Source organism: Peromyscus californicus, unplaced genomic scaffold (genome assembly GCF_007827085.1).
Source record: "Peromyscus californicus insignis strain IS unplaced genomic scaffold, ASM782708v3 Scaffold_12__1_contigs__length_115047231, whole genome shotgun sequence".
In the NCBI taxonomy this organism is placed as follows: Eukaryota; Metazoa; Chordata; class Mammalia; order Rodentia; family Cricetidae; genus Peromyscus; species Peromyscus californicus.
The window spans coordinates 58,829,268-58,843,768 of NW_026294413.1; the positions used below are offsets into that span (position 1 = coordinate 58,829,268).

A 14,501-nucleotide genomic window follows, 5' to 3' on the forward strand; every position below is an offset into this window, starting at 1 on the left:
ACTACTGAGCTGGGGAGAGAGGAAGTCACTTGACTCCTGAGCAGAGCAAGCAGAAGGCAGCCAAGAGTCAGAAAGCCTCACTGCCAGTGCGATGCAGGCCGACGGCAGACCCAGCCAGTGCAGTGCAGACAGACGGCAGACCTGGCCAGTGCAGTGCAGACCGACGGCAGACCCGGCCAGTGCAGTGCAGACCGACGGCAGACCCGGCCAGTGCAGTGCAGACAGATGGCAGACCCAGCCAGTGCAGTGCAGACCGACGGCAGACCCGGCCAGTGCAGTGCAGGCCGACGGCAGACCCGGCCAGTGTGGCAGACCCGGCCAGTGTGGCAGACACGGCCAGTGCAGTGCAGACCGACGGCAGACCTGGCCAGTGTGGTGCAGTGCAGACCGACAGCAGACCCGGCCAGTGCGGTGCAGGCCGACAGCAGACCTGGCCAGTGCGGTGCAGTGCAGACTGACGGCAGACCAGGCCAGTGCAGTGCAGACCGACGGCAGACCCGGCCGAAGGCAAGCAGACACAGCAGTGAGAACATGCCAACTCCAGAGCAGGGGAGGGGAGAAGAGCCCAGAGGAGGGGAACATCGCAGCAGAAGACTTCTTGACTTACAGACACGTGATTCAAGGAGCCTTAGAGGAAAGCTGAGGATCTGGGTAAGAGCGTGAAGTCAGAAGGAGGAAGCGGAAGCCAAGGTCATCTTACGGTGAGTTCAGCAGTGGTGGGACACAGAGGCAGACAGCGCTGGGAAGGTCTCTGGAAGAAACCAGGAGCCCACCATTTCTGCCTCCAGCTCTTCCAATTCTGGCTTCAGGTGTCCCCTTCCCTCCCTCTGCTCTCCACACTAGAGACTGACACCAGGCAGAGCAGACGCAGCCTGGGCTTCCCTTTCCCCGTCCAGCTGGAGGGAATGAATGCTGGCCACAGCTCTACACTGACCCCCATATCACCATTCTGACCTAGACAGGTTGAAGTATTTACCAAAGGGCCCCAGGGAGGAAGAGCCAGAGATTATGGCCAGTTGCTCAGGCAGCGGAAACGTGAACTAAGCAAGCCTCCATTCAGTTCGTTCTGGTTCTCAGGATTGCAGTTTTGACTGTTTAGACAGGGCCTTCAGGCCTAAGCATGACTGCTCACCTTCCCTCCACTGCAAATAACGTACACACATATTTTAGCAGGGGTAACACCACAGCCACATGGGTCACGGGGCTGCTTTTGGAAAACAAGTACCGCCATAGACCCACTCCACTGAAAGTGACGGACGGGATGGCTCAGAAGGTGCTGAAGAGAACACAGAAAGGGACACAAGGACCAGAGAAGGCAGAGGACTAGACACTCACCCTGCAAACTAGGGGTAAAAGCCAGGGGAGCTAGGAGCACGTGTGGCTGAGAGAGTAGACAGGGAGGGGGTCCTGTCGGGCCACCGCCGTGCAGTTCAAAGAACCACCTCCTCCATGCCTTGACCACAAAAATGTTCTAGGTCCAGCACCACCTCCCGCCACACCCAGCCCTCTGACCACACTCAGGCCAGCTGACACCCTGAAAATGGAGCCATCCTCTGTATGTACCTGCACTCCAAGGGACCTGATGCTGCCTCTATTCTTATCCCCACAGATCCAAAGTACCCCAAACAGGCAAGTTTTCAGGGTATATTTCATTTTTTCTTCTATTTTTTAAACTTTATTTTATATGCGTTGGTGTGAAGGTGTCAAATCCCCTGGAACTAGAATTACAGACAGTTGTGAGCTGCCATGTAGGTGCTGGGAATTGAACCCGGGTCCTCTGGAAGAGCAGCCAGTGCTCTTAACCGTTGGGCCATCTCTTCAGCCCCTAGGGTATATTTCTTAATCAAGGCAGTACAAGGTTTATTTCTCATGCTCAGACTGCAAGTTTCATTCTTCAGTTGGGTCTGACTGAAAATACTTGAGTGCAAACTGCCACCATTAGGGCATGAGAACGTAGAAGCCTAGCAGGATGGAGTGGTGGCCACCAAGCATGGACGTTTGCTGACGTGATGATGAGCATGGAAGCATGCTCACACTCCTTCTCATGACTCAACTGTAAACTCCAGTGGCTCCCCAACAAAACAGCAGCAGGAATGAACTGAGGGTGCAAACAGACCAACCCTGGTTCCGACATGAAACATCCAAGGTCTCAATGTCCGCACGTATTTTCTCACTGGGGAGTGGCAATCTGGTCGTGTAAGCAAGTAACTAATATCAGTGTGTGGAACGAATACTGGAATGGAAGGTTCTAAGGCAGAGGGGACACAGAAGAGAGGGGACGGCTGACAGATCCAGAGTGACCGGGCGGGGCCAGCCTGAGCAGCATGGCAGGCAGCAGAGAAGGGACTGGGTGTAAGGCACCACCTATTCATAGCGCCCTAGAAAAAACTACTCCTGGGTCTTGAGTAGCCCCAACAGAGGAAGAGGGTCGGTGCTGTAGGGGGAGCCTTATGAGTCTACAAACAGCTGCTGCTGGTTCTGAACATGGCCCCGGTGAGGAGGATGCTTCAGGAGATTGACTAGAAAGAGAAGACACTAGATGTCAGGAGATCAATTAAGACATCATTTCAGTGGTTCCAGAGAGCCAAGTTCCAGGGCCTGAACTTGGGCAAGAAGAGAAAGACACAGAAATGGCATTCAGGCACAGGGGGAGATGAATGTCTGGAGGCTGGAAAAGTTAAAAACAGCACCTAGGCTGGAAGGAAACAGGCAGACAGAGTATCCCACAAGCTGTGTGCATCCACACATGCAGGCATGCTGGGCAGGGCTGAGCCTCCGTGTTTAACAATGGCCTGATGAATTCAGCGGTCACTGTAAGGGTACCAGATACATCTACAAACTACACTGGACCTTATGTGAGCCACTGCTTCTTCACACACAGTAGCTTCACCCTCCAACTCAACTGTTTGCATTTTAATGCTCTTTTCCATATTCCCTGCACAGACACTGCCTCTATTTCAAGAGCTCCAAACATTTCAGATCGTAAGTTCATTAATCCTTCTGACACATCTGGTAACTATTAATAAAAACGACTGCAAAGTATTTCACAACCATAAATATTAAGAAGTCCCATGAGAGGGGAGAATACAATCATCGGTTTCCCGCTCCAGAACCAGGGCTCAGGGAGCAGGGCCTACTGTCGAAAGCACTGTGGCTGGAGTGAATCAGTGATGCACAGGAGCCTCTGTATGGTCTGCTGCGCACTGCTGAGGCCCAACAGACCCCTGTTCAGCCACCACAGTCTGGCAGCGTTTCTGGGAAATGGTACCAGTCATTTCTAAGATCACAGCTTGCCCTCCAAGTGTTAATCCTGGCTTCATGAACACCCACTCCCTTCCCCATGCCACACACACACACACACACACACACACACACACACACACACACACACACACACACACACACACACACACACTTGGCAGGGAGCCTACCAGGAGCCTGCCCTGCCTGTGCCTCTGTCTGTGGAGCTCGGAAGGAACATCTTGCCCTCTACTCTTAGAAGGGCATCAATGAGTTTGCTGTCCTTGTGCTTTCTGAATGAATAAACACATCAGTTACTTAACAAACAGCACAGAGAATGAAAGAGACAGTGGGAAAAGACAGATCCTCATAAAATTTAGCGTAAGGCCAGGGAAAGGGAATAAGAGGTTGGCCAAAGGAAAAATTAATTGCTTTTAAACGTATCAAATATAGAATTTTCAGATGTATTTTCCTTATTTAGAAACCTTTTCTAACATTTGCCTACTACTCTGAATTTGATCAAAATGGTGCCTAAATATAATTCAGCTTGTATTCTAATAAATATTAATCAATGATTTAAGTCCAAATAGGGGAAATTAGTTTTGTAAGAGTTCTAAGTTCTATTTTTTGCTGCAAATAATCAGAAGCCAACATCTCACCTTCCTGATGACGTGAGGAAAATGTGGGGCACTAGAAACATCTAGCTTTAGACACTCTGGTGAAAGCAGCGCCTGTCTACAGACGCACGCACAGACGCACGCACGCACGCACACACGCATGCACGCACTCCTGCAGACCAAACCGCAGCTGAACCTCGGCAATGGACATCTTCCTCTAAGGGCTATGCTCATGAGGGAGGGGCTCTGCCTGCAGGATGGGGAAACAGTCAGGGCAGAAGCATGTCAGGGAAGGCTTTGGCCTGGCCGAGGGCTGTCTGGAACCATGGTGGCGTTGATGCCTTCAGTGCCTGGTGTCTGCCACGTCCATGTTCCCATAGCTACCTTCCACTTTACACGTGTGTCAGCCATGATGCTGCCCGTGTTTTCCCCATCTGGTGGCTCTATTTCAAACGGAGAAGTGGGTGTTCTGACAGACACGACAGTGCCCTTGAATTACTCTGTCACCAGCACAAGGTACACATATGAAAGCGGTGATCCCACCACATGCGTTCTCTAGGCAACCACATGTGGGGCGGGGGTGGGGGCAGACTGATCACTCCAGGTCCTTTTCAAAGGCACTATTACCCTGCCTGCCACATGGCTCTGTCAATCACAGGATCCAAGTGTCAGTCACAGGAGGTGACGAGATTTCTGACAAACACAACAATCCCTGTGAGGGCTTTAATGCATACTTGAATAGTCTTCCCACTTCCTTCTGGACTCTGCCTTGCAGACCCAGCTAGGGGGAGCAATCCAACACATGGACTTGACATTCGATGTCCCTATTCTGAAGCAGCCCACAATCCCCCTGCCCGTGGTCATCTTTTAAAACAGGAATGAGCAGGACAAGGAAATATGGGCCGAAGAGGCTCTTTTCTTTCCAGAGTTTGTCTGGTTCCTTCAAATACTTTTCTGATTCAGTGATTCGATGAACACTACTACTTGGTTATTTTTAATCGAACTCAGCTGAAATCTCTTCAGCTCATGCTGTGTACTAAAGCTCAGGCTCCAAGCCTGATGGAGGGGCTGAGCCTACCCAGGTCTTAAGTTTCCACAACAAGGTGGCACAAGGTGGCACAAGGTGGCACTATCTGACAGTGGCCGCTGCACCTGAGGCTACGCTGGCACTTGTAGAAGCGAAACTCCCTGGAGCCACACTACCCAAAGGGACAGGAACAGGAAAGCAAGCAGGAAGGGAGCTAGCTGGCCTGTGCTGGGGGGAAGGCAATCGGGCATTAACCCTTTCGTTCCCTAAACTAATCAATGCTGCCACTTGGTGTCTCAAACTCTGAAGCGCACCAACAGCTTCATGGGAACGCAGACTTCCAGATACATGAAGAAAGCTATCATGGCAAATTAATTCAATCTGACTAATTAGAGAGCAGGAAGTCCTTTCAATTACTGTATGTGCTGTCTGAGAAACACACTTGAACACGGGTGCGGGTTTCATTAATTGTAGTTCATTATTTTCCAGATTCGTTACTAAATGTGCCTCAGAAGGTCAAAGACAGCAATTTTGTCAGCTGCCACCTCTTTCCACGCAGTGTCTTTGCATTTCTGGAACTCAGACAGGAACTGATTACAACCACAACTGCACTCCATGAAAATGAGAACCCAACTCTGTGAATACACTCACACAAAGAAGACTGCCCATAACTTACAAAGCTATAAAAAAGGAGCTATGAACTTCCATCACAAAAGAAAAGATCCTGAGCCACAAAGCCAGGAACCAAAAGCATCTGGCCCATTCTCTGGAAGCAGGAGCGTGACCAGACATCTTTTACCAGTGCCATGTCCTGCATGGGGGCGGGGCAGAACACTCCTGCCTGCAAATGCCGAGGACATTGATGAGGAGGATTCCTGGCAGTATTCACTCACTCATGACAAACCTACATTTCCCCCCTAACTGATGCACCCTGCTGATGGAGCCATGGAAATGTGAGGAAACTCGGGCCTCTTCTATCCTCAGACATCCATCACCTGGGTCAGTGTCTTCTCAGAATCCCTACTGGAAAACCCAGGAGTGCCAGGAGTCTGGCTTCTGTTTCAGAGAGCACCAGCTGCCTATGGCTGCAATCTCAGAGCTGTCGCTCTTCTCTGTTCATTTCAACCCCATTTCCCTGTGACAGCACTTCAGCAACATCCCCTATCACAGTTCTGCCCCTGTGGAGCTGACACAAGGGTCCTGCAGTCAGCCCCCCAATCCTTCCTCATAGAGCATTTCAATTTACTCTGAAGTATGTCACCTTGTGCTGCTGTCCCCAGCAGTCTCAAAGGCTCCAATGTGCTTTGTCTGTCGATGGCTCCGGAGAACCCACCCTGATGAAACTGTCTCAAAGGAAGTGATAAGCCTCCAAACTAAACTGCGATCATCACAAAGGAAGCCATTCAATTCCTCTCTCAGGAAAGGAAGTGAAAGATGGGCTCTGATGACGAAAGGCCTGTGTCCCTGAACATGGTATGCAGGTTTGAGTCTCTGCTTCTCTTCAGACTGCAGGCCTTAAGTAGTGCTGCTCTCTATCTGTGTCTCTAAGTCCCAGCAACATCAGCAGCAGAACCACCCTTCCCACCCTGCAGAGCTGGTGCCCATGGCTGAGACAGGTCACCCCTTCCTACCCTGCAGAGCTGGTGCCCATGGCTGAGGCAGGTCCCTCCTTCCCACCCTGCAGAGCTGGTGCCCATGGCTGAGGCAGGTCCCTCCTTCCTACCCTGCAGAGCCGGTGCCCATGGCTGAGGCAGGTCCCTCCTTCCTACCCTGCAGAGCTGGTGTCCATGGCTGAGACAGGTCGCCCCTTCCCACCCTGCAGAGCCGGTGCCCATGGCTGAGGCAGGTCCCTCCTTCCTACCCTGCAGAGCTGGTGCCCATGGCTGAGGCAGGTCCCTCCTTCCTACCCTGCAGAGCTGGTGCCCATGGCTGAGGCAGGTCCCTCCTTCCTACCCTGCAGAGCTGGTGCCCATGGCTGAGGCAGGTCCCTCCTTCCTACCCTGCAGAGCTGGTGCCCATGGCTGAGGCAGGTCCCTGATGGGCTTTTTGTGAGTTTCATCTTGGGTAACCTTCTGAACATCTCAACATCGACTGTGCTTATTTAAGAAACATTTGTACAGACATTAGAAGCAAATAAAATCTCAGGGTGCTTGGACCTAGCTAAGCTGCTGCCAACATCAGGTGCCTGCACAGATAACGAAGCCAGGCTGCAAGCAGGGTCATCCAGCATTGGTCATGGAGTTCATTTTCTTGGACTGGTGACACAAAGTAGGTGACAGGTATACAGTCCCTTCAGCTCCATGATGCCACTGAGTCCTCTTTATAAAGGGGAAGTGTGGGTGGCAGCTACTAATATGGAGCTGCAATGTCTAACCTGGTGCTTGGTGGCCCAAGAGTGGCTTCTTTTGACGTCAAGGCTCTGTCTTAGGCCTTATACAGTCAACATTTTGTGCCCTAAATGCTGACACCCTATAATTAAGAAGTGTGCAGAGAAGGTCTAAAATGTGAATATTAAAAAAGAAACTACTCAAAAAGAATCCTGAGAATTTTAAAATAAATGTTTAGAAATGAAGCTTGAAGCCCCCCCCCCCATTTAAGTGTTTTTGTGTATTGATTAGTTAACACACTAAAAAAGAGAAGAACTACACGGACAAGGATGGAAACAGAACAAAAATACCCAATGGCAAGTGGCACAGTAGGTTAATCCCAGTCGGTGGTTGTGCTGGCTGCTTTTCTGTCAACCTGACACAAGCTGGCATCATCAGAGAAGAGGGCCTCAACTGAGAAAACGCTTCCCTCACCCTGTCTGTAGGCAAGCCTGTGGGCAGTGGTTCTCAACCTTCCTAATGCTCCAACCCTTTAATAAAGTTCCTTAGTGGTGACCCTCCCCAAACATAAAATTATTTTTAGTGCTACTTCAGAACTGTAATGTTACTAGTTATGAATTGTAATGTAAATATTTGTGTTTTCCAATGGTCTCTGGTGATCCCTGTGAAAAGGCTGCTTGACACCCCCCACAAAAGGCCATGACCCATGGGCTGAGAACCACTGATGTAGGGCATTTTCTTAGTGATGGATGTGGGAGGGCTCAGCCCATTGTGGGTGATGCCTTCCCTGGGCTGGTAGGCCTAAGTGCTGTAAGAAAGCAGGCTGAGCAAGTCATGTGGTACAAACCAGTAAACAACACTCTCCTCCATGGCCTCTGCATCAGCTCTTGCCTCCAGGTTCCTGCCCTGCTTGAGTTCCTATCCTGGCTTCCTTCAGTGATGAACTACAATGCAGAAGTATAAGCCAAAAAAAAACCCTTCCCCTCCCATTTGCTTTTGGTCATGGTGTTTCATCACAACAACAGTAACCTTGACCACAACTGTGGTAGCTGGTACAAACGCATCACACAAACGCATCACATAAATGAGGTAAGCCAGTTCCATACTGTCAGGCTCAGGACACTGCTCTCCCATCCACTCCCCTGCAGACCCCTGTAAGACAACACAAAGATGAAGACACTACACAGAAGTAGGGCAGACTAATCCAGAACTGCTGAGACTGGAGTAGGCCCTCGAGAACAGGGACCCCTCTTGTCCTGGCTTCCACCAGCAGAACAGAGAAAGCCAGAGGCCAAAGCTACAAACAATGTGTCCCCATTTATGGGGAACCCACAAGGAAGAATTCACTATTTTCAAGAGAGTGGAGTAACGGAAGGAGGAGGGAGGGGAGGAGGGAGGGGAGGAGGGAGGGGCATATAGGAGCCTGGCACCCTGGCTGATCTTCTTCCACCGGCACAGAAACCTCACTTCTACGGTGATATCCAGCAAGTAGTAGCACACAGCATATTTCAAGTGACCCAAGCTGAGAGAAAACTCATGTTGACACTGTCACTTGCAATTATAATTTACATCCCACAGAGCTTTAGCAGACAGGCAGGGAAAGTGAGCGCTGAGAAATAAGGTGGGGGTGTGCATTTTGAGTAACTGAATCCCAGTGGAAAACTCAGGGCTTTGGGAATTCGTTTTAGAGGCATGTCCATCCACCTAGGAGAGAAGGCTCACAAATATGTCTTGACAGCTGAGTCCACACTCAGTTGTGCCTGTCTCACCTCTAACCTACAGACAGTGCCGTCTACACAAATGACAGAGGCCCACACAGGGCCACATTTCCATGTGCACACAAGTAGACAGTGAGACAACTCTGCATCTCCGACCTGCCAGGCGGATTTGGAGCAAGCGAGCCCTGCCCCTGGACTTATACTCCAAAGGGAGACAGTCAACAAACAGAAACCTAGCAATTCCCAGGAAAGGGACGTGTGTCTGATGGGGGCTGCTGGTTTTATTTGGCTCACAGAGGAAGCTACTGTGAACTTGGCCGTGCTTCCATGACAGCATGGCTCTAAAGCAATGCAGGAGAGACCAAACAGCCTGCCAGCTCTGGAAGGAAAACAGGTACCCAGACTGAAATGTGCTCCAGGTGCTCCTAAGATAAACGGTAGTGGGATGTCTGAGGATGGCACAGAGCGGGGAGGGGAGCACACAGACTGAAAGGAAGGCACTCAGTCCTGGAGAGTGCTGTGAGCCACAGTAAGAATGCAGATTTGATTTTGTTTCCAGAAGGTTTCAAACCACAGACTTATGTAAGGTCCAGCTGCTTCAGATGGATAGTTAAAGCATGGAATAAAGCGGGCTATCCAGAGGGGGAAAAACTGCTTAAAGGTGAATAAATACAGAGATAGCTGGACACCCAGCCTTGAGAGGCCACCAAGGGGGCCATGCTCTTAGTGACAGCAAGGCTGATAGTTTTATGCAGATGAGGACAGAGACTTCGACCTTGAGGATATGGAGACACCTTCCCCAGAGAGGTGTCTTCACAAATCACAGCTACTGTTTTCGCTGTATCCCCAGGCATTGTCACTAAGTCCAATGTTCATTTACATTTTCGTACATTTATGGAGTATTTGTGCAAGGTCAGCCTCAGCATCTTTGCTCGTGTGTGCTCAAACCGGAAGGACACTCAAGTGACCAGAAACTGCTCCGAAAACCTTCCAAATCTCCAGGACGCCATCTCGGCACCTGCACATGACAGACTCCTGCCCTTTGAGGGGATCTGTCTCTCTCTGACAGACTGCTCGTCCCTTCCTATCCAGAGCTCATGGCTTAGTGCAGTGTGAGCAGGAGCGAGCGCTCATGTGCGGCCAGTGCTTTGACTTGCTCTGTTAAGAACTGAAACTAGCCTAACAAAAGGCCCTCATCTTCAACAGAACTCCCATTTCCTTCCATTAGACCACTGCCTGCACTGAACAACAGCTGAGAAACCGTGATCTCCGAACTTGACGTAAACTCACCATGCTGCTTACAAATCCAGGTGAAATGGTGGCCGTCCCCAGTGGGCTCTGGGGACGTGCAGTTTTTTTGAAGTTACTTTGGTGATCAGACAGACTCTCAAATCATACTTTACAAAACAATGACAAGTTTAAAACAGCATAGTGTACAGTGACAGACCACTGGGAAAGTCAGCTTTGCTTGTGAGCCCTCCTTTCCCAGATGTGTCTCCATCACTGTCATGTGACCTGGACCTGCTTAGCTCAGTTCAGTTTAAACATTTTCAAAATCGCTGTGTTTCATTTTGCCATCTGCTCCATGTGCTCATGTGCAAGCTTGGGTCACTCAGGGCAGGAAGCTCTCTCCACATACACAACAGCTTATTGACACCAACACCACCTCCGTGAAGAAATCTCCTCCTCCACACAGTCCTTAGGAGCTGCTCTGCCTGCCTCACAGCTGCTGACCTCGGACATCTGAGATATGGAGGAGCTGATGTGATGTCAGAAGACCCATTTCAACAACTGTACCTGCACGGTTTGTGCTTCCTCCTTCATGAGTTTCTGATGAGCTAATGCCCACAGGACTAGAGGCTGCATCTCCACGTGGGTTCCTTTTACCACTGCAGATAAGCAGCTTCCTGGTAGTTTGGAAAACCCTAGATCACTTTCTCTAATACTTAACTCCATTGCTAGGCAGAGTTTTTAAAAAGAAAGGAAGACAGGTGACCACTTTGAGTCAAAGAACTGATTGTCCACTGAGGAGGAGGGGTTTGGGGGGAGCCATGATTCAAGATTGTTTGAAAAGAAAAATGAAATCAAGAATTAAAAATAGAATTACATTTCCGACTTGGCAACACAAACAACACTAAGTGCACCTTCATACATTTGACTATTGTTGCACTAAGTGATATCACCATAAATCACATTAGTAGCAGACTTGGCGTTTTGTTTTGGAGCAGAAAGGATAGAGAGTGTCAACACGGTCAAACAGCTCTGTTATCTGAAGAGAGGGGAGGAGACATTATCACAGGCTTTCCCAGGGTTAGAAGCTGCCGTAATGCCCTCACTGGGCTGTTCTTCTACCACCAGTGTCGGAACAGCAACACAGTGCCAGCAACACACCAAGGAAACGTTCACAGAGGCTTCCTTACCTGGTGTGCGAGGGGAGACGAGTGTCTGGCCCGCCTGTCATCACGGACAGGGAAGAGCGACTTCAGCAGCTTTGGCATCTGTGGCACCAGGGACTTCACGGGGTTCAAGTAAGAGGCTGCTAAGCCACCCAGTCCTGTCAACAACACAGAAAGGGCAGGACAAAATAAAAACGGGGACAGGTAACTTCTGCTCTCGCATTTGCCAAGTGTGGTTTGTAAGCAAATCTAGCAGTATAAACTGCTAAAGGCATCTTTAAAATTATTAGTAGAAAAAGAGGATCACAGTCGCCTCAACCAATGAACAGCAGTAACTAAGCCGCCCCCCCCGCCCTGGCCAAGATGCTCTAATGTACAGGGCTCCTGCCAGAGTTGGAGGGCGACCCACCCTCACTCCTTGTCAAGAGCTAACACAAGACTACCTTCTGCTCTAGAGGAAAGAGGACCAGATTTTGTTTGTTTAGTTTACTTAGTTTGCTAGCTTGTGGTGTTTTGAGGGTTGGTTTGTTTTTGAGACAGGGTCTCATTCCACTGTACACCAAGCTGGCTTGGACTCAAGAGATCCTCCCCCTCTGTCTCCCCAATACTGGGATTAAGGTGTGCGCCTCCACACCTGGCTATAAATCTTAAAAAGAACAGTTAGAATAACACTGTGACATTTACGAAATAAACAATAATCTAAACAATATCAAAATTTCCTTGAAAACTAGGACTTATGAAGGCAGTCTCATAAGGAATACAAAAGTCTAAAGTACTCAAGAAACCCAAGTCATAATTCAAAATCTTCTCCACAAAGAAAATGCCAGGCTCAGACAACTTCACTGGGCAATCCTGTCAAACTTCCAAGGAGTAAGCATTACCAATCGCACAGAAACCCACGCAGAAGGGATGAGAAGAACTGCTTCCCAAGTCATGGTGTGAGGCCAACACAATCATGACACCAAACCTAACACGTATGAGGAAGTAAAAGCTGAGTCATCGTGGAACACATATGTAAAAATCCCTAAGTATTAACAAACAAGCCAAGAGGGTCACAGGGCGATTTATCAGGGAAATGCAGGGTAAAGTCACCCTTCCAAACCAATGCCACCCAACATACTAAGACAAAGGTCACACTCTGACCACCAGGACAACCTGACGTAACCTTTTTTCTGAAAGATGCTTAAATTTCATGGCAGTGACTGGCAGATGAAGAAAACTTACCAGGATCGGGAGACTGGTTATTTTGGGGAGAAGCAGGGCGAGCTGAAGGCCCTGAAGCTATTCCGCTGGAAACTAGCGTTTGGGATACATCCTGTTGACTTTCCCACCGGCCCTGTTAAGCACAAGGACAAAAATAAGTCATTTTGTTTCAAACTAATAAGTTTACAAAAAAATCATACAATGTTCCAGAAAAAAACAATTAGCATTCCTAAAGCGATTCTCTCTAGGATGGAAATCTGATTGTGTCAGCCTCCTTCATGCTTACCACTTGCTTATGGGGCTAATCCCTTTGTGGTGAGTCTCCACTGCAGACTCCTCCCCACTTTACAACCTGTGGCTCCCAGCAAGCCCATCCCAACCTCCACTGCATCCTGCCACCTCCTCAACACTGCCTTAAGGGTGGACCGTAACTGCTCCTTAGAAAGAAATGCCCCTTAAATTCTGCCTTGGCTCTGTGGCTGGAGATGACATCTTCATTCCTATGTCACTACTGGAGCTCAGGAGTGGGTGGGGCCTCCTCTTCCCAGGGTTCTGGGAAGCAGCCTCTGGGCAGCATGGTATGGAGCCCCAAACTGTGAGCAGATCTCAGGTTCCTTCTGGCCCTGTGATAACAACTCACGTCTCTCTCACTGAGGTTAAATAGCAGTTTTACTATTACTTTAACCTCAAGTAAGCCGACAAATGACAAATGACAAATTAACTAGGGTATCCTGGGGACTGCTAAGAAGCAGAGCAGAAATGGGGAGTCTTCGGAGGCTCACGACGGACTGAAGGGGCAGCCCCACAGGTTCCTACATGGATTAGGAATCTATCTGCTTTTAGCAGCAACCTAAGGACTGATCATAAAATCAATAAGCCCTAAGTGATCTGGATCGTGTTCACTGCTGAGAACTCGCTCAGCACTTGATGGCATTAAAAAAAAAAAAAAAAAAAAAAAAAAAAGATGTTCTCTCTGGGCACTCATTAGGAAACAGAAAACAAAACAGACTCCAGGCACATGATCAGGGCAGTAAGAAAAACAGCCCCAGCTGTGTGCCTGCACACCTATAGATCGCAGGCTTACAGATTTTAATCTTCTGTTAATTTTTTATTTTTTAATTTTTTGCACTCTAACCTAATTATCCTTCTCAGGAGGCTGTCCGTTTTAGGTGCCCTGGGGTGTCGCGGTCGGGTGTCTCAATACTAAGATCAGTAGCTTCAGAAGGTCTCAGTGGAAGAGACACCATAAGCTCTGTTCATGTTGTCAAGTTCATACAATGCTGTTCTGAAGACAACTTTCTTCATTTCAGAGGAAACTGAGTCTAATATCTTAGGCTCTCTCGTCTGGCAGCTGACACGGCCACACTGTGTCCCTTAGGAAACCAAGCAGCTGATCTGCAGTCAGCTTCCGGGCTGTGACACAGCTGTCCAGTAACGACTGGGGGAGGCGTCACTTCCCCGAGGCTGGCACACGGTGCACAACGTCACCGCCGAGATGAGCAGCGGCAGTGGCTCTTCCTGCCTCACCCCCAGACTCTGGGTGTAAATAACTGACAAGTTCAGACAACAGCCAGACAGGGTACGCACAGCAGGCCTGTGACAGTGGCAGATAGAGACCATGGCACCCCAACACAGGTTCCTGTAGTCAGGGCAGACACCTCACTGCCCAGAGCCAGGATCCCAGCACCCTGGCAGATCAGGCTCTGCTTCCTAGGGACAGACCTGATAAGGAAGAGGTCGAGTCCCCACTTCTCTGCCAGCACCCAGAGCTACACAGAAACCCCCCACTATGTGGCTCTCCTCCCCCTGCACAGCTTACCAGAGATGAATGGAATATCCAGGGCGGGGCTGCCCATGGTTGTGTGGCCCCCTCCACCCCCCAGGGACAGGGCAAGTGCTGACTCTGCCTGGCTACGTCTCCTTTTCTGAAATGTTGGAGAAGAGAACAAAAACAAACCAAACAGAATCAGCCA

The 14,501-nt window shown here is 49.6% G+C and overlaps 1 protein-coding gene across 5 annotated transcripts in view; it reads right to left on the minus strand.

The window, feature by feature from the left end:
- Kif13b (kinesin family member 13B) overlaps window positions 1-14,501 on the minus strand; it is a 150,538-nt gene that overhangs the window by 9,875 nt on the left and 126,162 nt on the right. For 4 of the 5 annotated variants that reach the window (XM_052732955.1, XM_052732954.1, XM_052732956.1 and 1 more), the window contains 2 exons: window positions 12,550-12,661; window positions 11,350-11,483 (listed from right to left, as the gene is read on the minus strand). In XM_052732955.1, the coding sequence (XP_052588915.1) occupies window positions 11,350-11,483; window positions 12,550-12,661 (246 nt within the window). Of the gene's footprint in view, window positions 1-607; window positions 752-11,349; window positions 11,484-12,549; window positions 12,662-14,501 lie in introns of all 5 variants that reach the window. The other variant, XR_008217023.1, reaches the window with a different exon arrangement.